This window comes from Megalobrama amblycephala, linkage group LG24, assembly GCF_018812025.1.
Source record: "Megalobrama amblycephala isolate DHTTF-2021 linkage group LG24, ASM1881202v1, whole genome shotgun sequence".
In the NCBI taxonomy this organism is placed as follows: Eukaryota; Metazoa; Chordata; class Actinopteri; order Cypriniformes; family Xenocyprididae; genus Megalobrama; species Megalobrama amblycephala.
Genome location: NC_063067.1, coordinates 3,345,301 through 3,370,579, shown reverse-complemented (window position 1 = coordinate 3,370,579; position 25,279 = coordinate 3,345,301). Strand labels below are relative to the sequence as shown.

Below are 25,279 nucleotides of genomic sequence, written 5' to 3'. Positions count from 1 at the left end.
CGCCTCCTTTATTGTCTCGTTAAGATGACGCAGAAGTTTTGTCCCCTGCACCCTTCATCCCTTCGGATGATCCCTTCTGAGTGAAACGCAGTCGTGTTCTCCTCTCATCTTCCGTCTCCCGAACAGACTTTCGCTTTCGGTTTCTGTCACGAGCATGTGGAATGGCGTCTAGTTCAGGTAGGAATCAAATCAGACCAAATAAATGTGTTTAACAAGCTAAAATACCATATTTACTGAAATTGTAACAGCATGTAGGCCTATTATTTTATTTATTAAGTAATAGCCTACAGTAGATGTATAATAAATGCTGCGGTACAGTGGGATAACGGAAAAGAAAAAGAAAACGTTTTCGGTCAAACTGCGCACTGGATTACAATGAAAGAAAATCACTGTAATCCAGTTTGATCGAATACGTTTTCCTTTTTAGCAAGGCAGAATAGTGAGACAGAGAAGCATATAAATGTGATCCTATCTTAATGAATAATAAGGCAAAGTTTGTCACCATGTTTAATCATAAAGCAGCACAGTTTTCAGTAACATCTGACTATATTAACCACTTCCTCAAATGGTGGAGGGCCTGTTATTTTATTCCCTTTTGCAGATTCATTTTTAAAAGCTTTTGAGTATGTTTGTAAGAAGAAAAAAAGATTATGAAGCTCTACCCATGTGCTGCAAAAAAAAAAAAAAAAAAAAAAAAAGAATAGCAATAAAAGCATATTTAATGTTCGATATGTGACTAATCTTCAACACACATTGCCTTCAGAAGATAGATATGGTCATATACTGCAGCCATTCAGTAGCCTAAATAAATCTGATGCAATGAGAGGGCAAATAAAAATTCTTTTTTTTCACTTGTCAATATTGTATTTAATTTAACTTTCTTTTATCTGCAGGAAACAGAAGTCAGCAAAGACAACACAAAGATCTCCCCGACAAGGAAGGTAATAACATGACTGCTGGTAAACAAAACAAAACAAAACAAACAAACAAACAAAGATTGTGCAGATGTAAATAGTATTGAAAAAATTAAAAATGCATTATTTACATCCCCATGCAGGCAATAAACTTTTGTGCATTCTGAAAGAAAGAGTATAATACTGAGGTGGAAAAATAAATGTTGGTAAATTGTTCTTTTTGTGTGAATTATTTCTTTAATAAATAAAGATGATAACAGAATTTGGTAAATGTTTTAATTTCCATGTTATTTTATTTGCAGTTCAAAGAGGATGTGGAAGTATATCTCTTGAGCGACCTAATAGTAAGTCAACAAATATGATAATTCATAATATTCAGTACTGCAAATATCAAAATCCTTGAGAAACTGTGTGTCTAAAGGGAGGTTTATATATACACTACTGGTTAAAAGTTTTTCAACTAAGATTTTTTAATTCATTTTTAAAAGAAGACTCTTCTGCTCACCAGGGCTTCATTTATTTTATCAAACATATAGTAAAATCAGTAATATTGTGAAATATTTTTACAATTTAAAATATCTGTTTTCTATGTGAATATATAGTAAAGTGTAATTTATTCCTGTAAAGCTGAATTTTCAGCATCATTACTCCAGTCTTTAGTGTCACATGATCCTTCAGAAATCATTCTGATATGATGATTTGCTGCTCAAGAAACATTTATGATTATTATCAATGTTGAAAACAGTTGTGTATAATTTTTTTTCAGGATTCTTTGATGAATAGAAGTTAATAAAAAAAAAAAACAGCATTTATCTGAAAATGAAAGCTTTTGTATAATTATACACTACCGCTCAAAGGTTTAGGGTCAGTAAGAGTTTTTTTTTTTTTTTTGGAAAGGAATTAAAGAAAGCAAGGATGCTTTAAATTTATCAAAAGTGACAGTAGACATTTATAATGCTGGAAAAGCTTTATATTTCTGATAAATGCTGTTCTTTTGAACTTTATATTCATCAAATAATCCTGAAAAAAAATTGTACTGTTTTCAACATTGATAATAATAATAAATGTTTCTTGAGCAGCAAATCATCATATTAGAATGATTTCTGAAGGATCATGTGACACTGAAGACTGGAGTAATGATGCTGAAAATTCAGCTTTGATCACAGGAATAAATTACACTTTACTATATATTCACATAGAAAACAGATATTTTAAATTGTAAAAATATTTCACAATATTACTGTTTTATTTATTTATTTTATTTTGAATCAAATAAATGAAGCCTTGGTGAGCAGAAGAGACTTCTTTTAAAAACATTTTAAAAATCTGTGTAAAATAGTGTAAGATTGTGTTCACATCTCCACTCATCTCAATGGCAGTTGTTGATCTGGTCCAGTACCTTCAATCTGAAATCTGACATCTCTGTTCATGGATCACGGGTCGAGTTTTACTGTTATTTGTGTTCTGTGTTCCAGTGAGTGATTTGAGGATTGTTCTGCTGGGGAAGAATATAACAGAAAACAACAGAGTGGGAAACTTCATCTTAGGAAGAGCAGCGTTTGAGAGTGAAGCACCTGCTGATGTAGAGCTGAACATTGAGAAACACAGAGGAAAACTGAAGGACAGAGACGTCACAGTCATCAACACTCCTCACCTGCTGAGGCCAAATCTGTCAATCACTCAGATCACACAGGGAGTGAAAGAGTGTGTGAATCTGTCTGCTCCTGGACCTCATGTGATCATACTTGTACTGCAGCAGAACGACTTCAGTGACAATAACAGACATAGAGTGAAATATGTGCTGAATGAATTCAGTAAGGAGGCTCCTATACACACTTTAGTGTTGACTGATGAGAAAGAGATAAACAGTAACTGTATTCATCAATTAATAAAGGAGTGTGGAGGTGAACATCTTCAGTTTGATGAAAGAAAATCAGGATTGCACTCTGAGATACTTGAAAGAGTGGAGAAGATACTCAAAGAAAACCAGGTCCAATTTCTTATCTCTGACTTGTATGAGGAAGCAAGAGAAGAAACACCAGAAGATGGAGAGAAGAGGAGATCTGGAGGTTCAGTCACAGCAGAAGAAGAGGGAGATTTTGATCATGAAGATGATGGAAAAATCAAACAGAGAAACAAAGAGAAAAAGGAAGTCGCTATCCAAAGGAAAACCTTGTGTAAGTTTTGTTGGCACCACTCCACACATACACCACTCCTTTTAAGAGAAAGACCAATTTGAGAAAATAAAAAAAATGGGACCCAGTGTTTCATTCGGGGCTCCGGAGGACGACCAAATGTCGATCGCCGCATCACAGGGCGGCCTTGAGTCCTCGGGAGATGAGGATTCGCCTGTGTTTTCTTCCTCTGGGATGACAGCGTTGCCCGAGTCTGATCCCCGAGTCACCAGTTCATGGAAGGCACCTTTAACTGCCCGAAACCGTTCAGGTGCTTCCTCCGCTTTCACTGCCCTCAACGGCAGAGTGGCCAAAGTGTATGCGGGGATCCCCCCAGTGGAGCGTTCAGTCGCGTTGCAACTGTGTCCCCAGAGCGCTTCCACCTGGCACGGTGATCCCAAGCTCTGTAAGTTCCAAGACTTGTAAGTTCTTGTCCACTCTTGTGGGCAAGGCTTATAGAGCTGCGGGTCAAGCCACTTCCACCTGGCAATGCTACAGGTCTATCAGGCCAAGTTGCTGAAGCAGTTGCACGAGGGTGGTGCTGACCCAGGAGTCCTTTAGGAGGCGTGCCTTGCCACAGAGAACACTGTGTGTTCCTTTGATCAGTTGATGTCCACATATGTAGTCCAGGAGCTCCATCTATGGCTAAACCTGGCAGACATGAGGGAGTCTGATTGGACTCATGTCCCCAACTCCACGGTCTCTCATGCTGGCCTTTTCGGCGATGTGATAGAGAGTTTCGCCCAACAATTCTCTGCCGCACAGAAGCAGTCTGAGGCTATAAAACATATTCTGCCCCAGCGGACTGCTGCTACTCCTGCACAGCTGCCAGCTCAGCAGCCTCATCCTGCTCGTCACTGAGGGCACCCTCCTGCGGCTTCCTCCGCTCCTGCACGGCCACAGCAGCAGCCTCCACACCAGCCGCAGCAAGGAGATTATGGCTGATCCTGGACTTGCGTGCCTTAAACCAAACTCTTCACAGACTCCCGTTCAAAATGTTAACGCCCAAATGCATTTTCTAATGCATTCGTCCCATGGATTGGTTTGCAGCTATCGACCTGAAGGATGCATACTTTCATGTCTCCATTCTTCCTCGACACAGACCGTTTCTTCGGTTTCTCTTTCGAAGGGCAGGCATACCAGTACAAAGTTCTCCCGTTCAGGTTGGCCCTGTCTCCCCGCATCTTTAAGAAGGTCATGGAGGGAGCTCTTGCTCCCCTCAGGGTTCAAGGTGTTCATATTCTCAACTACTCCGATGACTGACTGATTCGGGCTCATTCTCGAGAATCAGTTTTGCGAGCACAAGGATCTTGTGCTTAGACACCTCGCCCGTCTGGGCCTTTGGGTCAACTGGGAAAAGAGCAAACTCTCCCCTGTGAAGAGGATCTATTTTCTCGGTATGGAAATAGACTCGGTCGCCATGTTCGCGCAGCTTATGCACGCACGCACAGTCTCTGCTGAACTGCCTGACTCAGTTCAGAGGCAAGAGAGCAGTTCCACTGAAGTTATTTCAGAGGCTCCTGGGGCATATGGCATCTGCAGCGGCAGTTATTCCGCTGGGATTGCTCCATGCCGTCAGACCTGTACCCTGTGGTTGGACCTTTCGTTTCTACGGGTAGGTATTCCTCTAGCTCCGGTGTCCAGGCATGTTGTTGTTTCACCAGATTCCTCTGCCACGGGGTGGGGCACCATGTGCAATGGACATGCTGCGTCAGGCTCCTGGACAGGACCCCAACTTCAGTGGCATGTCATTGCCTTGAGTTGCTAGCAGTTCAGCTTAATTTGCACCACTTCAGGGTCCGGCTAAGAGACAAGCACGTCCTGGTCTGTATGGACAACACTGCAACTGTAGCGTACATCAACCGTCAGGAAGGTCTACACTCTCGTCGCATGTCGCAACTCGCCTGCCATCACCTTTTGTGGAGTCAGAAGCATCTAGGTCACTTCGTGCCATTCATATCCAGGGCAGACTCAATTTTGTGGCCAACAAGCTTTCTAGGCAACAGTCTCGCCCTGGTGAGTGGAGACTCCATCCCCAGTCAGCTGATTTTGGAACACTTGGGAACACACCTGTTTGCCTCCCCAGTCAATTCCCATTGCCAGTTGATTTACTCCCTGATTGAGGGCACTCTCGGCACGGATGCTCTGGCACACAGCTGTCCGCGGGCCATGCGCAAGTATGCATTTCCCCAGTGAGCCTTGTGGCACAAACGTTCTGCAGGATCAGGGAGGACAAGGAGCAGGTTCTTTTGGTTGCGCCATTTTGGTCCGGCCGGACCTGGTTCTCCGAACAAGTTCTCCTCGCGACAGCCCCTCCCTGGCCTATCCCTCTGAGTAAGGACCTTCGGTAACACTTTACTTGAAGGGGTGTGCATAAGACTGACATGACACCTTCATAATCATGACATGACACGTGTCATGAATATGAAGGAGGTTTTATGAATGTTTATGACGACTGTCATTAAGTGTCATTCGCTCAATTATGTCATTTTTAATGCAAAGATGACATTGTTTGAGATGTCCGAGTTATGACAACTTGACATAAACCAATACGTCATAACCTGTCAGTGTCTTTGTCATGACAACTTGACATCATTTAGCTTTATGGGTTAACATTACATTAAACTGTCATGTAGTTGGTTTTGACATTGGCTGTCATGAGGCCATTATAATAGTGTCATGAATATGTATCTTGAGCTCAAGTACAGTGGTACAAATTGAACTTGTCATTAAAATGTCATTAAGTGACAATACTCTGACAAATAATTTTATAACAGCGTCATGACTATTTTTCATTTCATGTTTTTTTTGTTTTTTTTTTTTTGTTTTTTTTTAATCTTCCACCAACAGAAGGTCAGATAATAGACAATTTCAAATTTCTTAAAAAAGATGACACTGTTATAAAATAATGGTAACACTTTATTTTAGAGTCTTTTAACTAGTTGCTTATTACTCTTAGCATTCATATGGCTAAAATATTGGCTATTTATTAGTACTTATAAACCACATATTAATGCCTTATTCTGCATGATCTTATTCTACATTCTTAATCCTACCCAATACCTAAACCTAACAATTAACTATAATAAGCAGTAAATTAAGAGTTTATTGAGGGAAAAGTCATAGTTAATCGTTTATATATGTGTTCCCTATACTGAAGTGTTGCCAAAATAATGTAATGTAATGTTAACCCATAAAGCTAAGTAGTTTTTTATGTTTGATAATTAATCTGCTGTGTCATGTTTATGACAGGTTATGATGTTTTGCTAATGTCAAGTTGTCATGACAAAGACACTGACAGGTTATGATGTATTGGTTTATGTCAAGTTGTCGTAACAAAGACGTCTCAAACAATGTCATCTTTGCATTAAAAATGACATAATTGAGCTAATGACACTTAATGACAGTTATCATAAACATTCATAAAACCTCCTTCATATTCATGACATGTGTCATGTCAAGATTATGAAGGTGTCATGTCAGTCTTATGCACACCCCTTCAAGTAAAGTGTTACCGGACCTTCTCTCTCAGAGACAGGGCACCCTGTGGCACCCACGTCCCGATCTTTGGAACCTGCATGAGTGGGTACTGGACAGGTCACGGAAAGGTTAGGTACCTTGCCACCTCAGGTGGTTGCTACCATCACTTCAGCTAGAGCCTTGTCTACTAGGCCTATATCCTGAAGTGGGACCTCTTCGTCACTTGGTGTTCTTCTCGTCAAGAAGATCCCTGCTCCTGCCCATTTGGGTCAGTGCTCTCCTTTCTTCATGAAGGATTGGAACGAAGGCTGTCTCCTTCCACCTTTAAGGTCTATGTGGATGCCATTGCAGCTCACCATGATCTTGTTGACGGTAAGCCATTAGGGAAGCACGACCTGATCATCAGGTTCCTGAGAGGAGCTAGGAGGCTTAATCCACCTCGCCCTCAACAAGTTCCCTCTTGGGACCTCGCAGTGGTTTCTGCATTTCAAAGGGCTCCCTTCAAACCCTTGCTTTCAGTAGAGCTCAAGTTTTTGTCATTGAAAACTGCACTCCTGACGGCTTTGGCTTCAGTTCAGAGGGTTGGGGACCTGCAGGCTTTCTCGGTTGACAAAGCGTGCCTGGAATTTAGGCCGGGTAACTCTCACATTATCTTGAGACCCCGGCCTGGATATGTGCCCAAAGTTCCCACCACTCTCTTCAGGGACCAGGTGGTGAACTCCAGGTGGTCTGCCCCTGGAGGAGGCAGACCCAGCCCTGGCACTGCTCTGTCCTGTACATGCTCTTCGCACTTTTGTTGACAGAACTCAGTGCTTCAGGACCTCAGATCAGCTCTTTGTTTCTTTTGGAGGCCAGCAGAAAGGGAAGGCTGTCTCCAAACAGAGGCTATCCCACTGGATAGTCGGATGCTATTGTCTTGGCTTTTCAGACTCAAGACTTGCCATGCTCCCTAGGGATGAGAGCCCATTCTTCTCAGTGTGTGGCTTCCTCCTGGGCACTGGCGCATGGCTGACAGACATCTGTAGAGCTGCGGGCTGGGCGACACCTAACACATACGCAAGATTCTATAATCTTCATGTAGAGCCTGTGTCCTCTCAGGTACTCACCTCTTCGGGCCTGTAGTAGGACCTGCTCTGTGTTATAGCTTGCTGCGCCATTCCACTCTATGGATCACTGGATGCATGCGCTTTTTTCCTCAGGTGAGTTCCACAGCTAGAACCCTGGGCTCCTCCAGCACTGTTGATGTCTACACTTGCATGCCCCTTCGGTCAGCCCCTGTGTTGGACTAGGTGCCACCATGTGTTGATTCCCTTCCCTGGGTAATCCTACATGTGTTCCACAGTAAGTCTCCTTCAGAGTTCTCCCTATCACCATTATGCTGGTTGATTCCTTGTAAGACCTCCTTGAGCAGGCAGTTTGTTAGCATATTCCTGTTGGGGTATGCTTCCCAGTGTATTCTGTATTTAGTGTAGTCCTTCGCTCGTGCTGAGTCTCACGACAGGGTGCTATCACTTTTACAGGTCACTGGAAGACAGCTATTGTGGCGTTTGGTAAGGGACCCCATTCTTCAGTCTGTTCTGTGTTGGTGGAGTTTGCGATGCAAATATCGCAGACCAAGGTACTCAGTGTACCATTGGCTTGTTTTGTTAACACTTGAAGGTGATTGGGCTCTCATGGCGAGACCCCCCATTCGTCAGTCTGTTCTGATATAACGTCTCCGTTCCCTCCTTCAGGGAATGAGGGTTACATACGTAACCTAGACGTTATCACCTTTTGAAAATGGCACTTCAAATAATGCAACATCCATTTTAGAACATAAACTAAATTACTCAGTGTACATACCTTTTCATAAAAGTTGCTCTCTTCAGCAATGTAGATGATAAACTGTCATTACTTTTCTTTTCAGTCATGGCATCCTCCAGTGTTCCAGCACTAAATCAGGAGCTCCAGTGCTCCATCTGTCTGGAAGTGTTCACTGATCCAGTCACCACTCCATGTGGACACAACTTCTGCAGAACCTGCCTGAGCAAGTGCTGGACAAACAGAAAGATCGGCTTCTGTCCATTCTGTAAAGAAGAATTCAGCAAAAGACTTGATCTCAAGATTAATTCAACACTTGTAAAGCTTGTGCAACACTTTAATAAGCTTAATCAAGAATCTAAAGTGTTCTGTGACTTCTGTGATGAAAGAAAGCAGAAAGCTGTGAAGTCCTGCCTGACGTGCCAAAGCTCTTACTGTGTCTCTCATCTGGAGCTTCATCTCAGAGTCCCACGTCTAAAGAAACACACACTGATCAACGCTGTGGAAAATCTGGAGGATTATATATGCCAGAAACATGAGAGACCTCTGGAGATGTTCTGCAGAGATGATCAGACGTGTGTTTGTCTGTTCTGCACTGAAGGAGAACACAGTACTCACAACACTGTTCCTATAGAGGAGGAGAGTCAAGAGAAGAAGGTAAAGAGTTACAGACAAAACACTTTAAACACCCCATGAAATGCAGTTTTCACGTGTGTTGATGTTGGTGCAGGTCATATTGAAGGGCTTGTCACTTTTTTAATATAAATCAGCTAAAAGTTAATTTTGTCTGTTTTTGAGAATGTTACCATATGTCACTTTCAAAGCTGACAGACATGGACTAAAAGCACAGGAGACTTTTGAATTCATTGAGTTTTTAGATCAAATAAGCTAAGATTTCAGTGATAAATGTGTGTGTTTTTTTCTCTATGTATCATCATGTATGTATAGACACAGACAGATGAGCAGCAGATGATCCAGAAGAGAATGAAGAAAATTCAACAGATCAAACACTCAGTAAAGCCAAGAAAAGTGCGTAGAAATTATTCAAATTAATCATAATAACACTTTCTTAAATAAATTGCTTTGTTGCCTCTTGTTCAATTTGCAATTTTGAGCCTATTGTAACAGTTAAACATAATAATATATTTTTTAAAAAGTTTCAAGTGACATGAGGCCAATAGATGAAGAGAGAATTTTCATTTCCTTTTATTAAACAGATTTATCAGATTATTTCCATTTGATACACAAACCTAAACCTAGTATTCTTTAACAAAGTACCTGAGTCCATTACTGCAGTGCTTCTCAACTGGTTTGTCTGTGGGACCCACATTTTCTCACGGTCATTAAGACACAACTAAAATTCCACAACAGGAATTTAAACTAAACTAATTTATTTCCCAAAAATGGTTGACACACACTTAAAATTACCGTTCCACTTAATTAACAGAAATTGTAAGCATACCACTAACACAGATGAATAAACAGTATTAAGGTAAGGCTATAAAATAGCAGTCCCAAACTAGTTTTTCATAACACAATAAAGAGCCACCACAGTCATCAAAAATATAGAAAATAGCTCAAAGGGAAAATAAAGTGGTATTTAGTTACCATGTTGAAAACGCAATACTAACATGAACTGTTAATAAAACATTTGGAAATGATCCTGATGAATAGAATGAACATCATACCTGCATGCAAATCCTTCCCAGCTAACAGACAATGTACCAGTTATGTAATTTATTGGTACTTTTTGATAATTTCATGATTTACTAATTAACAATGTAACTATGCTGTTGCATGCTCGTAATAATTTGCTCGTTATGTATTAAGTGACATACAGTATGCGCAATTGAAGAGGTCACGCTATGAGCTCAGAGCGTTATGAGTTTTTATTTTGTAACAAGTTATGAAACAACAGCAGAATAATAACACTGACATATAGCCTAACATCTAACCTGACCGCAAATACTGACTCCACCTCTCCAAAAATGTAACACAGTGTCAATTCTACGCAGACCACAAGCGTTGTTATTGGTCTGCTAGAACCTCTCCCTGCATGTGTAATTGCACATCGATGTGGACAACAATGCAGAAGTATAAATGAAAACCTAAGGTGCAGAGGCTACAGCGTAGGTCTGACGCACTAGTATAGATCAGGCTTTAGAATTAAGGCTTTTTTGTTGTTGTTGTTTCTTTGACGACACACTCCACGACTCACCCAAAACGGTTACAACCCACCAGTTGAGAAACACTGCATTACTGAGTAAATAGCCTTCCCTTAGAACATGTTTTCTGGCCTCTTGCACTTTGGGCCACAACTTTGCACAAGTTTTACTATCTTTTTTCGAGAAGTGTTACTTGAACTGAATTTTACTCTTTTTTGCAGACTCTCATCTCCAATGACTGTTTCCTTACTTCATCTCGAACCGTCCATATTTCAAACTGGATGGTTATTGGTCTGGGTGTCCTGTTGGTAGCAGCGTTGATCATCCTGCCTAAACAATATACTGTGAGTGGGAGTGAGTGAGTGTGTTGCATTGGTTTAGGAGTGTAGTGTAGCTGCTTTTTGAATGATGCAATGGTCTTAGCCACAGGCACCAAATGGTCAGGCACCCACGTAAAAACTTGAGTTCCCTTTCAGTCGGTCACTTGTTTAACATTACGTCAGATCATTCTGATGAATGAGGTCTTGCCCCAGAGAGCCCAATTACCTTCGAGTGGTAACAAAACAAGCCAATGTTATGCTGAGTACCTTGGTCTGCGGAATTTGCATCGCAATCTCTGCCCCGCTTTGTGATTATATAAGGAGCAGCATGAGAATTATCGCATTCAAGCTTTCGCTTCGGAGCCGAGCACTTCATTTTTGCTGCGCTTTTACCAGAGTGTTTGTAACTATGAGTCTTCAGTGGTGTTGTGACGGCGTGGTTCGGTGGAGATCGTTTAAAGAGCTTCCTGCTTCTGTTCCAGCTCTGCGTCTCCCCTGGGTGCTTTAACATTGCTGAAAGAGCTTTTTTTTCTCTCTCTAAAAAGAGCATACACGGGTTGAGTTTGCATCTTTGTAAAGACGTCATTCCGCCCCGTGTGGTTCTGGGTGCGGTCGATATATGGCACCGTCGGACTGTCGCAAGGGCTGTCTCACGTGTCTGGGCTTTCAGAACGCTTAGGCTATGTTCGTGAATGACTCATGAACATGACCATCGCAGTGTTAAGATCGAGACTCGATTACCTCAAACAAGGTAGAGTCCCCTCTGCCACACCCAAATCTAGTTCTTCTTCTCATGAGAGGGCTAATCTGGCTGGTGGCCAGGGTGATCTGAGGGTGACTGTTGGGGCTTCCCCAACGAGACAGCCTCTTCAGGCCATACCCCCCTCACAAACACTGCAAGCTATAGAGCTTCCAACTGAGTTTGTTGGTCCCTCTCATCAGGGTCCCAGCATCTAATTCAGGGGTCCGGCGGATGAAAGATATCAATCACTGGGCGGGCTTGAGTCCTTGGGAGATGAGGATTTCGGCTGCTTTGCCTCATTCTGGGATGCCAGCGTTGCCCGAGTCTGATCCTGAGCTGACGGCCATGGGTAGCTTTCCCGGGTAGCTGAGAGCATCAGGCTCCACATCAGTGTCCCAAGCACTCTAGGCTGGATGATTGGTTCCTGGGGGCTGCACATGCTGATTGCAAGCGCTCCCCACCGGTTCCTTTCTTCCCGAAGGTGCCTCAGGAAGTCACCAGTTTGTGAAAGTTACCTTTAACTGCCCAAAACCTTTCTGGGGCTGCCTCTGTCTTCACTGCCCTCGACAGGCCAAGGGGTATGCAGGGATCCCCCCAGTTGAGCGCTCTGTTGTGATGCAGCTGTCAACTCAGCGTGCCTCCACCTGGCGTGACGATCCCAAGCACCTATTCAAGGTGTTAAGTTCTCGTCCACGCTTGTGGGAAAGGCTTACAGAGCTGCAGGTCAGGCAGGTTCCGCCTTGCATGCCATGGCCATCCTGTACATCAGACAAAGGTGTTTAAACAGTTGCACGAGGGCTGTGCTGACCAGGGGCGTGTCTAGAGCATTTTCAGTGGGGGGGCCATGTTGGGGCACTGCCTCCAAATGGGGTGGCCGCCATTTACCAAAAAAAAAAAGCTAAATTCTACAGTATATTACATAAATCCTATTAATTTTACTATTTTTTTTAACTTGAATAAAGTTACTTGTAAACAAATGTAGTAATAAAGCACATTTTTGATTAATTTAGTTTTTTGTCATCCCTGTATATATCCATTAAGTTAAATTTGAGAGCCAGTGTTTATTATTTTTTATAAGTTTATAAAATAAAAGCAATTTTAATAATGAGCAATTTTAAAAACCCAGAAGCAGAAACGATGTCAACTATTTGCTTTTAATAAGTAGTTTGGCCATTACAATATACAGTAGTCACCATCTCTTTTAAATAATGATAAATAAATAAAAAATAATAATAAATAAATCAAATGGTTTGGCCAAAACATCAGAGTGTTTCAACATTTCTTTCAGATTAATTTACAAAAAAGCTGAGTAACAGAGTTAAAGTTTTAGCACAGTAACAGTTCAAATGAAAACACCACAGTTTAAAAATAAAATATGGAACCATTACATTGTGCTCTGCTAACATATTAAAGAACAGTCTTTAGTTTAGAAACAATAAAAACAGTAGCAGAAAGAGAGGAAGACAGTCGAAAAAGAAAGAAGGCAGACCTCAACTAAAACAGCTGGATTCTTCTGTTTCGGTGGTGACTGGCAAACCGTCTAACAAAATCATCTAAGTCAAGACATTTGGCTCTCCTCACCTCAATGCTTAAGACTCCAAGATTACTGAGTCTGTCATCAGTCATGGTAGTGCGTAAATGTGTTTTTATGAGCTTAAGTGCAGAGAAGCTGCGCTCACAACTTGCGCTGCTGACTGGTAAGGCCACAGCTCTGCAGCACAAACGAAAAAGCTGATAAAACACTTCTTTGAATGGCTCAAGGAAGATGGTAAACTCTAGGAGACTAGACAATTCAATTCCAGTCTGGAATTTCCTTTCTAACACCCTCCTCACTTGATGCAGTTCATGTTTTATGTCATCAGTATCACATTCATAAATCCTAGCAAAGCTAAAAATGGTCTCTTGATCCAGAAAGTTTCTGCTTTTAGGGTTCAGTGCTTGTATACCTTGCATTATACTGCAGTTTGACTTACTGAAACGCCTCTGCATCTCCCCACTCAGACAGTCCAGAATGGGGAAGAATATACCACTTCTGAACAGTTCCATGTCTCCTTCCTTACACCTCCGCTGTCCAACAGTGGATTCAACAATTGACCCGCTCAATCTAGAACTAATTTTTTGTGGTCTTTTCACCACAGTTTCTACTGCAACATTGCACTGCTTTCCAGTGTCTACAGTGTCTTTCCAGATTTCATCAAAAGATGAATCACTTCTTAGGTCTTGGAGGGTGTCTTGAAATGCTTCAACTAAGTCCACGGCCTTCGCTAAATCAAGAGACGTTGACTGAAGCATGTCTGCAAGGAATTTTGCCTCTCCAAGGACTTTTGAAAAGATGACAAGTGTTCCGATAAAGGTAAGATCTAGCTGGGCAAGTAAACCCCGTGCCTCCACAGAGCGTTCTCCTCTGTTCTCCACATCAATATCATGTAGCACACGCAATACAGCAGGCAGTCTGTCCTTAATGTTTTTGCAAGCCTGGTACCGACATGCCCACCTGGTGTCACTGAGCCTTTGTAGCTCTCTTGGGGCACCTTGATACATTTCCTTTTGCACAGAGAGCCATTTCTGGTGCACATAGGAGCCTGACATGTACACATACAATTTCTGTAGCAAAGAAAAGAAGGTTTCAGACTCAGGCACTGATTTTGTTGAGTCAACGAGAACAAGGTTAAGACAATGTGCGTTGCAGTGCACATAAAAAGCGTGATTTGTTTTAGTTTTAATCCTTGCTGCAACTCCAGAGTGTCTACCTGACATGACTGAGGCCCCATCGTAACTTTGCCCCACTAGATTTGACCTGTACTCAAGTCCATAGGTCTCCAGGCATTGTATTATTTTTTGAGTGAGTCCCTCTGCATCAAGCTCAGTAGCTTGCTTGAAATCAAGGAAGCTTTCATGGACTGCACCATTATAATAGTACCTAAGTACTAAAGACAGTTGCTCTTTCTTTTTTAAATCCCTTGTTTCATCTACAATGATGGAAAAATATTTGTTTTCCTTGACTTCACTGATGATGCTTTCCCGTACCATATCTGACAGACATTCAAGAATTTCATTTTGTATGGTGTTACTTGTGTACTTTGCATTCCCCACAGCTTTTAATTTCTTGTCAATTAGTGGACTATGCTTAGCAATCAAATCCATAATGCCTAAAAAGTTTCCTTTTTTTGTAGATGCATCGGTCTCAAGGTGTCCCCTTTGTGAAATGTTTTGCGTTGCAGTAAACAAAAGTACCTCAGCAACTGTTTTAATGTAGGTACGATTTTGTTCGACTACTTCTTGGTGTTTCTTATCGAGGGCATTTAACATTGAAGTGTCTGTCAAGATTCTTTTTTTGTGTTCATTCCATGCTATCATGGCATTAACATGATTTTCAGACTTTTCATGTCCACTGAAACCTCCATCTTTATACATTGCCTTCTTCCAGTTAGAATAGCCCAGTCATGATGTGAATGAAGTCTCTTGAATACCAGGGAGAGAAAAGTGTTGACACGGAAAACAATATGCAGAGTCTCGGCTTACAGAATACTCCAGCCATTGGTGTTGTGTGTACCACATTTTGTTGAAAGCTCTTTTCCGGTCGCCCTTCATGGTTCGAGGGAACACCTTCAAGTGCGGCTGTGTTGGTCCTGCTGCCCGAGACTGTGAAATGTCTGCAAATAAAGAGAATGGTCTTCTTATAGCGATGACTAGCCTACCAGGGGTCCTCAATCAATTTAAACAATGAGTAATAATTAAAATAATTATCAGTGCAGAAGGTGTAGTTTGTCAATTAAATCAACCTAGAATACATACAATTGATTCTGCAAATTAAGTTTGAATGAAAGTTAGTTACATAACCATAGTTATAGTCCAATAATATGAAGGCAATCGGTCATATTTAAGGTTTTAGGAATCTAATTAAAATACACAAGCTCATCATTAACACCCATTTAGACAATACCTTCCAGAAATATGTCAGTAAAAAAAAAAAAAAAAAAAAACTGGAGCATACCATGTGGTCCTGGCAGAATGCGATCTGTGGAGATGTTGGCATGTAGTGCCTGAGGTCTGTCACCATTACCCCCTGACCTATGCTGACACAAAGTTTCTTTGTGGTCTTCAAATTCAGACAGGTCACTTACAGCTGAATTATCTGCAGATACAGTAAAATAATAATCAACAGAGTAGACATCAAACATCATTTAACATCACTTGCTGAACATGTGCAAACAAAAGAACTTTCAGGTCTCAATTACAACTATACATACCTTTGCATTCTGTTGGGGATGAAGGTGCTTGTTTATCCCCACCAAACGTTGATCCTGAGAAATTATGAAATGTCACAAGTAAATATTGCATCAATGAGAAAACAAAACAAGCTCAGTTAGTACTATAGCAGAATAAATACGCTCATGGTATTTTTAGGGCAAATTCATGTACATGCAATGATTACTACCGTTTTAGTTTGCTTCATACAAATGAAATGTAATATTTCTCAAATATCCCTACAATTCCCTCTACACTTCACATACTTGAAGTTGCAGGAAGCACAGAGGAAAATGAAGGCCACTGCTGTCTGCTGGGTCCACTGGCATCACTGTCTGTCTGGCATGTTGATTCCTTGCTGGCTGATTCTGTTCCAGTGACAATTTTTTCTTGCTGCCTGACATTTTCTTCAGTTGCTTCTGCCTCTATACTTGTTTTGTTTTTGTTTTTCTTTGAAAGAAACTCCCTATATCTTTACTTCTTTTCATGGCTTGGCACTGCTCTCTTCCCTGCCTTCAAAAGAAACACTTATGTTTCAAAAATTGTTCAAATTGTGAATGAAATTCACAGAATGCATCCATGTCATTTCACATGTAAATGACTAACGTTAAGTTAGGCCTGACAATTTAACTGACTATCTAACTGACTTACTCTCATGCATTAACAAGTAACGTGTCAACAGACAATTATTATTATTATTATTTTGGAACATTCTGTGCATATTGTCATTTGGTGCAATCTTGCTATGTCGTCACTGTCACAAAATAAACTGATACAAAATATGCAAATCACCATGATAGCGTTTACTGTTTGATAGCGCCCAGCGTATTTTACTTTTATTGTGCTTTATTAAAGGTTGACTGAACATTCGATTGAAATCAACCACGACCAACGCAAGCAGAGCCTGACGGGGTAAAAACATTGATCTGAGAAAACCATACAAACATATTAAACCATCCATAAAGGTTACCTACCAGCTCTTTGTTTGGTGTCTTGACGTCCGCGACGACCGTTGTTTCTCTGACGCTGCACTTCTTTGAATCGCGAACTTCAGTAGAGTCTATAAACTGATTGGCCGTAAAATGAACCAATCACAAGACATCTTATAGGGGGGGCACCTGGGGTGGCCAATCGAATTTCAGGGGGGGCCGGTGCCCCCCCTGGCCACCACGTAGACCCGCCCCTGGTGCTGACCAAAGACTCATGCAGGAGGCGCACACTGCTACCGACCTCGCTCTACAGGAGATAAAGGTAACTGCACAGTCTCTTGGTCAGGTGATGTCCATTTTGGTGGTCCAGAAGTGCCACCTATGGCTAAACCTGGCAGACATGAGGGAGTCTGATTGAACTCAACTTCTCAACTCCCCGGTCTCGCAGGCTGGCCTCTTGGGCGACACAGTAGAGAGTTTCACCCAGCAATTTTCGGCTGCCCAGAAGCAGTCTGAGGCCATCAAACATATTCTGCCCCGGCATAGAGGGGGGCCCCCTGCTGCCTCTCCACTCCCACCCAGCCACAACAGCAGCCTCCACCCAAGCCGCAGTGAGGAGATGGCTGCAGGAAGGTGCCCAATACTTCAGAGATGCCCAGGTAGACCTGTTTGCCTCTCTAGACACTTCCCACAGCCAGTTGTTTTACTCCTGACCGAGGGCATCCTCGGCATGGATGCGCTGGCACACAGCTGGCCGCAAGGTCTACTCAAGTATGCATTTCCCCCAGTGAGCCTTCTTTCACAGACAAGATCAGGGAGGACAAGGAGCAGGTCCTCATGGTTATGCCCTATTGGCCCGGCCGGACCTGGTTGATGTCATCAGGTTCCTGGGTGGCTAGCTCTTGGGACCTCACTGTGGTTCTATTAGCACTGCAGAGAGCTCCCTTCAAGCCTTTGCTCTCAGTCGAGCTGAAGTTTCTTTTAAAATGACGACTTTGACCTCAGACCAGCTCTTTGTTTGTTACAGACACCAGCAGAAGGGAAAGGCTGTTTCCAAGCAAAGGTTGTTTATGCAGACCAAGGTACGCAGCCTACCATTGGCTAGTTTTGTTACCACTCAAAGGTAATTGGGCTCTCGGGCGAGACCCCATTCGTCTGAATGATCGAACGTAAAGTCTCCATTCTGTCCTTCAGGGAATGATGGTTACACACATAACCGAGACATATTCTCCATTAATTTTAACCAGTAAAAATAATGATTGCAGCTTTTACACACAACTTCAGTCTCTTTTTTATAGTTTATTTGAGGCCGTTTCTATGCCGTTCTTTTAACGACAAATGTTGACAGTACAGTAAAGCCCATCTTCTTTGATTTGATTGCCCATCTCAGTCCACTGTTAGAATGCAGAGGCAAACCACCTTAAAACTTAAAATATAACTTTTAATGTAACATAGCACAGATAACGAGAAATCTTCCACTGTTGAGCTCTTCACTGATCTGATCCAATCCATTTAGAGATGTCAGTCTGAGCAGCTGAAGATGAAGGAACAGCAAAAAGAAGCAGAGAAACAGGGTGAAGATCTCATAAAAGAGCTGCAGCAGGAAATTACTGAGCTGAAGAAGAAAAACACTGAGCAAGAGAAGAGAAACACTGAGCTGGAGAAGAGAAACACTGAGCTGGAGAAGAGAAACACTGAGCTGGAGAAGAGAAATATTGAGCAAGTGAAGAGAAACACTGAGCAGGAGAAGAGAAACACTGAGCTGGAGAAGAGAAACACTGAGCTGGAGAAGAGAAACACTGAGCTCTCACACACTGACGATCATCTCCACCTCATACAGGTATGTGAACATCTGTTTCATCAGTCATCATGTACAATATTACAGGACAAACACTGTTTTCAATCCTAGCTGCCACTGTAACTGAACAGAATGAAACCGTAATAAAGTCATTAAATAATTAAAGGTGCAGTGTCTAAATTTTAGCTGCATCCAGCGGCATTGATGTTTACAAATCTTTTATCTGGAGTCCGAGTCAAGTCTGAAGTCTTTAAGCTGGAGTCTGAGTCAAGTCTGGAGTATTTTGTCATGGGTTCAAGTCGAGTCTCGAATCATTAAAAAAAAAAAAAAAAATTCTCATACACAAATCCTATTTTTTTTCCTAGTTGTATTATATAGACAAAATAATATGATCTTTCTATCATCTGTTTTGTTTAAAATTAAGGTCCTATGGTGTAAGGGATAATGTACATCCAGTTTGTTACTTTATAATCAATTATAATGTACAAAACAATCATCCTGGCAACACGAGTAGTCATTTTCAATATAGTCGCTAAGTGGACCCAAGATGGCGCCAGTGAGTCACTGTTTGCTATACAGCAGTTTGTTATACAGCTTCGTTGTTATTGACGACAGTATCATTATCTTATGGACACACATTAGAAAAGAGAAAAGCTGCATATACCACGAAAAGATTGATAAAACCTAGTGCTAGGTTTAAAGTCTAGATATTTTTTTTGCTCATATTTTAACAGGCTGGCAATGCAAATGAGCCTTGCAGCTACACCACAGTATAATAGCTATCTTAGTTAATGTGACTAACCTCTGTGGATGCGATGTCTCATAAAATTTGATGTTTTCTTTCCGGCATCTTTAATTGTTTTCCCACATTCTGTGCATCTAGCCGATATCTGACTATTATGTTAATAAACCCAAACGAAAGAAGATAAGGCACGGTGTCTCCCTCCAGTTTTCATGGGACTCTTATGACATTTCGGAGTTTAAGCACAATACACAATGTAACACCTATCCAGTTAACTTTTATTTAAGTGCTACATAAAATAAGGGACCCATTTTGTGGTTTAAAAGAGAATAAAGTCAAATGCACCTTAGTCTTCTCTCTTCTGCTGTAGATGTACCTGAACACCCTTTCACACACCAAGGACTGGACTGAGATCAGTAGTGTCTCTGATGTGGATGTGAACTCTCTGAAAAGAGTTCTGACTGAACTGAAGAAACTGCTAAATGAAAAACTCACTGGTATGTGAATATCAAACACAGGGTTCTTGTCAGTAACTAAGAAAATGCATTTTAAAATTAATTTTAAGCATCTGTGATGTGCTGGTGATTACCACATTATTAAAATCTTTTAACTACAACTCACGTCATAACCAGTTACAGAAGTATAATGTGAACTTTAGTGACACGTAAGTCACATGACGTAACTATCCCTGTACAAACTCTATCACAGGATCATGTCACTGACACACAACCAGAATCTGACTACTAAATAAACTGTCTAAAAAGTTTTCCCTCCTCACAAGGACAATTTAGGCACTTAACAGCAAAAATAATGCACTGTTTTTACACTGTTTTTACACCTCCTGCAATTTTTACACTGAATGATTATTACAGCTTTAATAAAAACACAGACTTGAAATTTCTGCTTTTAAACCCTCTGTTATGATCGTCTCAGACCTTCATTGTAAGTGCATTAATGTTAAACACATTCTGTTTTACAAACTGATTGACAATCAATATTTACATTTCACTGATGCTGTTAATAGAGAGAAACTCACTGAAATATTCCTATTACTAATTCATCATTATATTGTCATCTGTGTTCACAGGGTTGAAGTTTGTGCAGAAGTTTGCAGGTACAGTGTGATTGACACCAATACACTCACAATACTTTTGATCATAATGTGTTTTATCATTGTGAAAATGTTTGTTCTGAAGTTGATTGATAATGTCTGATCTCTCTCAGTGGATGTGACTCTGGATCCTGATACAGCACATCCACGTCTCATCCTGTCTGATGACGGAAAACAAGTCAGTGATGGAGGCATTAACCAGGACGTCCCAGAAAACCCAAAGAGATTTGATGCCTGGTTTTGTGTCCTGGCAAAGCAGGGATTCAGTTCAGGGAGATTTTACTATGAGGTGCAGGTGAAGGGAAAGACTCAGTGGGAATTAGGAGTGGCCAGAGAATCCATTAACAGGAAGGGGTCAATCACACTGGGTCCTGGGAATGGATACTGGACTGTGACTCAGTGGACTGAGAATAATTATGCAGCTCGTGACAGCCCATTTGTCTCTTTATCTCTGAGAGTGAAACCTGAGAAGGTGGGAGTGTTTGTGGATTATGAGGAGGGTCTGGTCTCTTTTTATGATGTGGACTCCAGATCTCATATCTACTCTTTCACTGGTCAGACTTTCACTGACAAACTCTATCCATATTTCAGCCCATACCTTATTGATAAAGGTAAAAACTCAAAGCCATTGATCATCACACCAGTCAACTGAAACAAACAAACAAAAAATCAAATCTGAAAAGATTAAATATGGATGTGATGTTTTTAGAATTTGTAAATAAAAACAAAAAAAGAATTTGCAAAATCAAGTAGATTTTAGAAAGTAGGTCTTTAGAAAAATAAGTCACTGACAAAACATGAACTATGATGAAATATTTGTGTTATATGTACATGTACATGGCCAATTTGTTACACATCTCTATATATTTATTTTGTCTTTCATTAATACTTTGCTTTTCAAATCTACTATGAAATTGTTTCTAATATACTAAAGTTCCAGACTTTCCAGAAACTTTTTTGTTTCAACATGTTATTTTGTAAGGAAATTTATGAAGCTATCTGAATAAAGTCAAGAGTTCAATTCTATAACTGATATTGCTTGTAAACTAAATTGCTTGCTAATAAATATGTAAATACACATTTGAGAATGATTTGAGTTCATGAACATCTGCTCATATAAATATTACAACAGACAGAATATGAATAAAACAGGATCTTTATTGTTGACTTTCATCAGTTGGGAATGAAAATACTGAATTATTATTTAGTTGTAGATGCCATTAAATCTAGTAAATATTCTTCAAGAGAAGTGAGAGCATTAGAAAGCTTCACAATGAAAGAGTTTTTCACTTTGGTTTGAGCACAATATCTATGAATCCATGCACTTGAGTGAGCTGACGGCAGTCCATCGATGCCAGGAGCTTCTGAGAGCCGGAGACGGTGGGAACAAACTTCATCAGCACCAGTCAGAGAGAAACCAGGAGTTCAGAGAACAGAACCAACACTGGATCAGATCTTGCCATGGATAATGATGATGGTGCAGATAGTGAATGTGTTGTACCTGAAGAGATGACAAACCGGTTGCTCCTCTCCCTCTATCTCTTGGGACAAGACCACTCCAAGCCCTCTGTCCAGATGCTGAAAAGTGGCCGGTGCCCCGAGCAGCCCAAAAGGAAGCATAACAAATATAGGCAATTTGATATAGGCAATAAGGGGATCTGTCAATACCCTTTAGTTAAATCTAGTGTAGAATAAAAAACGAGCTGTACCCAGCCAATCAAGCAATTCATCAACCCACGGCATTGGATGTGTCGACACAACAATTAGCTTTTGATAATCCACGCAGAATCTCATCGAGCCATCAGTTTTAGGCATGTATTTAGGCAAAATATCAGGCTCACCGATTTACTGTGGGATTCTTCTATTAAATCCATGTTCAGCATCACCTCTAATTCAGTCTGAACCACCTTTTTTTGTGTTCAGGTAGACGATATGGTTGGCTGCGAACCACCACACCCGGCATGGTCTCAGTATGGTGCTGAATCAGGTTTGTTCAGCCAAGCTGGGGCGAAGAACACCTCTGCAAATTTAGCTTGCAACCTGGCTACATCAGTGAGCTGTGAGAACGAGAGGTGATCTCCTCCTGGGGCCAGAGCAAGAGATTGGAATTTGGTGCTTACTTCTGGCCCAAGATCTTTCTCCCCACCGTCACTAGCATCACTGACTCACTCAATTTTTTTAAGGAGGTTGAGGCAATATATTTGACGTACCCCACTCCTGTCTGTTTGACTAACTTCAAGCACTTTATCTCCCAGTGCAAATTCACATAGTCTGGAGCCCCTGTTTGTCCTGGGTCTAACAAATTCTCCATAGAGAGCTGCCCCAAAGTGTGAGGTTTTGTTCTCAGGTCCAGCACATACTGAATTTCAATTCTGCTATCGGAAGGTCCGTCCTCTCAAATTTCTCTCAGAATGTCCAACAGGCTTGCAGGACCTCGTACACAGCGAACAAGAGGGGCTCCAGCTATTTGTCCCATTTTTTGTTGTCTTTGTGAACGAACTTTCGAATCATGATTTTCAGTGTGCGGTTAAATCGTTCCACCAGACCGTCTGTTTGTGGGTGATAAATGCTGGTGCAAATCGATTTAATACCAAACAAACTTGTAAAGTTTGTGTAATGTCCGTGACATGAATGCCGTGCCCTAATCAGTGAGAATCTCTTTTGGGATTGCCATTTGGTAGATTAAATGAAACAGTGTGTCTGCTACACTTTTTGTGGAAATGCTGTGGAGTGCAACTGCCTCAGGGTATTGTGTTGCATAGTCCACTAGCACTAATGCAAAGCGATTCTCACAAGCGGTTCATTCTAATGGCCTGATGAGGTCTATGCCAATTGTCTCGAAGGGGACCTGCATTAGAGGAAGAGGGTTGCAAAGGCACTTTTGGAGAAGCCGGTGGATTCTGAATCCACCTAAGTCTGATAATAACCACCTTAATACTCACAGGTATTTGGTACAACCCAGCTTAATTGGGCGCAGTCTGCGGTGTGTCCAGGCTCGAATCATGGTCCCCACCTCCTTTACTGGACACCTGTCAAAAAGATGTCCCAGGTTCCTGCAATGCCAACAGGATGGCCCAGACCTCCCCGCTGCCCTAGTGACAGGAAGTGGGTCAAAGAATTGATGTGGAGCAAGCAGAGTAATGGGAGCTGACGCTGCACCAGCACTGGCCCCCCCAGCCCCCCCCCGGGTGGTATTTTCTGGCCAGCTGGAGGTCTATGAGCCTGACGACTCTGTCGTTTGGGGTGGGGTTCGAGGAAGGACATTCAAACGGGACCTAAGGAAAGGGACCGGTCGAGAGGAAGAGAGAGAGGGAGAAATCCCAGGGAAGGGATTAGAGAGAAAGAGAGATGGCAAATATTTGCCGACCCCAGGGCAGGCCACCATCTGGTTCTCCATCTGTTGAATGGCCAGGTCCAGAGATGTCGGGCATTGGCACTGGACCAATTCGGCTGTCTTCTTTGGGAGACATGGAATTAATTGCTCCAGCACCACTCTATCGATGATCTGCTCAACGTCGCCTCCCCCAGCCAACAGTCATCTGCGGCATGTGTCCAGAAGCTGTTAAGCCATCAAGAAGGGCCAGCCACTCTCGCTCAGGTCAAGCCTTGTTCTGGACTATGGCCAACCTGCTGCAGGATGGCTCTTTCATGTCTTCGTAGACCAGGAGGTTCTGGATGGGCAGCTGCTGGGCTGCCACTTGTGCCTCTCCTGAGAGAAGTGGGATGAGGTGCTCCGGCCAGTGGGCTCGTGGCCACACACATGCCTCTGCTGTATTTTCAAAAAAATTGACGAACGCCTCAGGGACGTCCTGAGGAACCATCTTAGATAATGGTACATGAGTGGGAGTAACCGAGGCAGATGGAGCCCCCGCAACCTGAACCTCCTGGTCCATCCAGCTCTGGAACAGCTCACGGTCCTCCTGTTGTGCATGGATGAGGGCTTGGAACCCGTGATCCTGATCATCCCTCATGTTTATCAGTGTCTGATGATGTTCTTGGTGGAGTCCCGCAAGGGATTGGATGACATCCGCAAATGGCGAACTATAGGGTATGCATGACGGTAGAGGCATTTCTTCTTCCTTCCCAGGTTTCGGCACAAGTGTGATAAAGTTCTAAATGAGAAAGGAAGGCAGGGCCAGCTTACTGAGGCTTGTGCTTTTAATTATTTCCACAAATGAAACAAAAACAAAACTCCCCCCTTGCCATAACAGTGTATAGATTTTTTTGTCAGTAACTAAGAAAATATTTTTTTCAAGGAATATTCTGGGTTAAATCCATTTTAATCATTGTGTCATGCTGGTGATCAACAGAGACTATATGTAGTCTCAGTTTGTAAGGGATCACACTGTTGCAAAAATATAATCATTACAACTAACCCTGTCATATCGAAACTTTAACTCATGTCATAACCATTTAAAGCAGTATTACTTAAAATACTAGAAGCGAATGTGTATCTGTGTACAAACTATAAAAAAAAAAATGATAATCTGTCTAAAAAAAGTGTTCCCACCTCAAGGACAATTTAGTCACTTTACAGCTTAAATGACACGTTATACTGTATTGTTAAAAATACAAGCTTCAAATTTCTTCTCTTAAATCCTCATGTTTGTCCCATAGACCTCCATTGTAAGTATATTTACTGTAAACACATTCTGCACTTTTTACAAATGAAGGGATGAGCAACATTTATATGCTACTGATGCTGTTAATAGATAAACTCACTGTTAACCTGAAATTATTCCTATAATAATTCATCATTATAGTGTCATCTGTGTTCACAGGGTTAAAGTTTGTGCAGAAATATGCAGGTACATCGACACCATTTTCTTCAATACACATACAATACTTTGTTAACC

General features: G+C 41.6%; 2 protein-coding genes across 5 annotated transcripts in view; both read left to right on the top strand.

The window, feature by feature from the left end:
* The window catches only part of LOC125260280 (E3 ubiquitin/ISG15 ligase TRIM25-like), a 673,153-nt gene that overhangs the window by 31,752 nt on the left and 616,122 nt on the right, over positions 1-25,279 (top strand). The window lies entirely within an intron of this gene.
* On the top strand, positions 35-21,596 carry LOC125260285 (E3 ubiquitin-protein ligase TRIM39-like). Of its 3 annotated transcripts, none has more exons than XM_048178584.1 (11): positions 35-177; positions 894-941; positions 1,217-1,258; positions 2,390-3,091; positions 8,475-9,025; positions 9,317-9,397; positions 10,755-10,877; positions 18,289-18,612; positions 19,683-19,809; positions 20,400-20,426; positions 20,537-21,596. In XM_048178584.1, the coding sequence occupies exons 1-11, from the start codon at positions 162-164 to the stop codon at positions 21,073-21,075; spliced, it is 2,580 nt and encodes an 859-aa protein (XP_048034541.1). In that variant the 5' UTR covers positions 35-161; the 3' UTR covers positions 21,076-21,596. The 3 variants fall into 3 exon arrangements, with proteins under 3 accessions (XP_048034541.1, XP_048034542.1, XP_048034543.1); XM_048178585.1 differs by lacking the exon at positions 35-177 and adding an exon at positions 1,058-1,116; XM_048178586.1 differs by lacking the exons at positions 35-177; positions 894-941 and adding an exon at positions 1,058-1,120.

Bases quoted from the DNA above. Each gene is read 5' to 3' on its own strand.
- LOC125260285 (XM_048178584.1), top strand. The intron at 942-1,216 runs GTAATAACATGA...TTTTATTTGCAG, and splicing joins AGATCTCCCCGACAAGGAAG to TTCAAAGAGGATGTGGAAGT. The intron at 20,427-20,536 runs GTACAGTGTGAT...GATCTCTCTCAG, and splicing joins GTTTGTGCAGAAGTTTGCAG to TGGATGTGACTCTGGATCCT.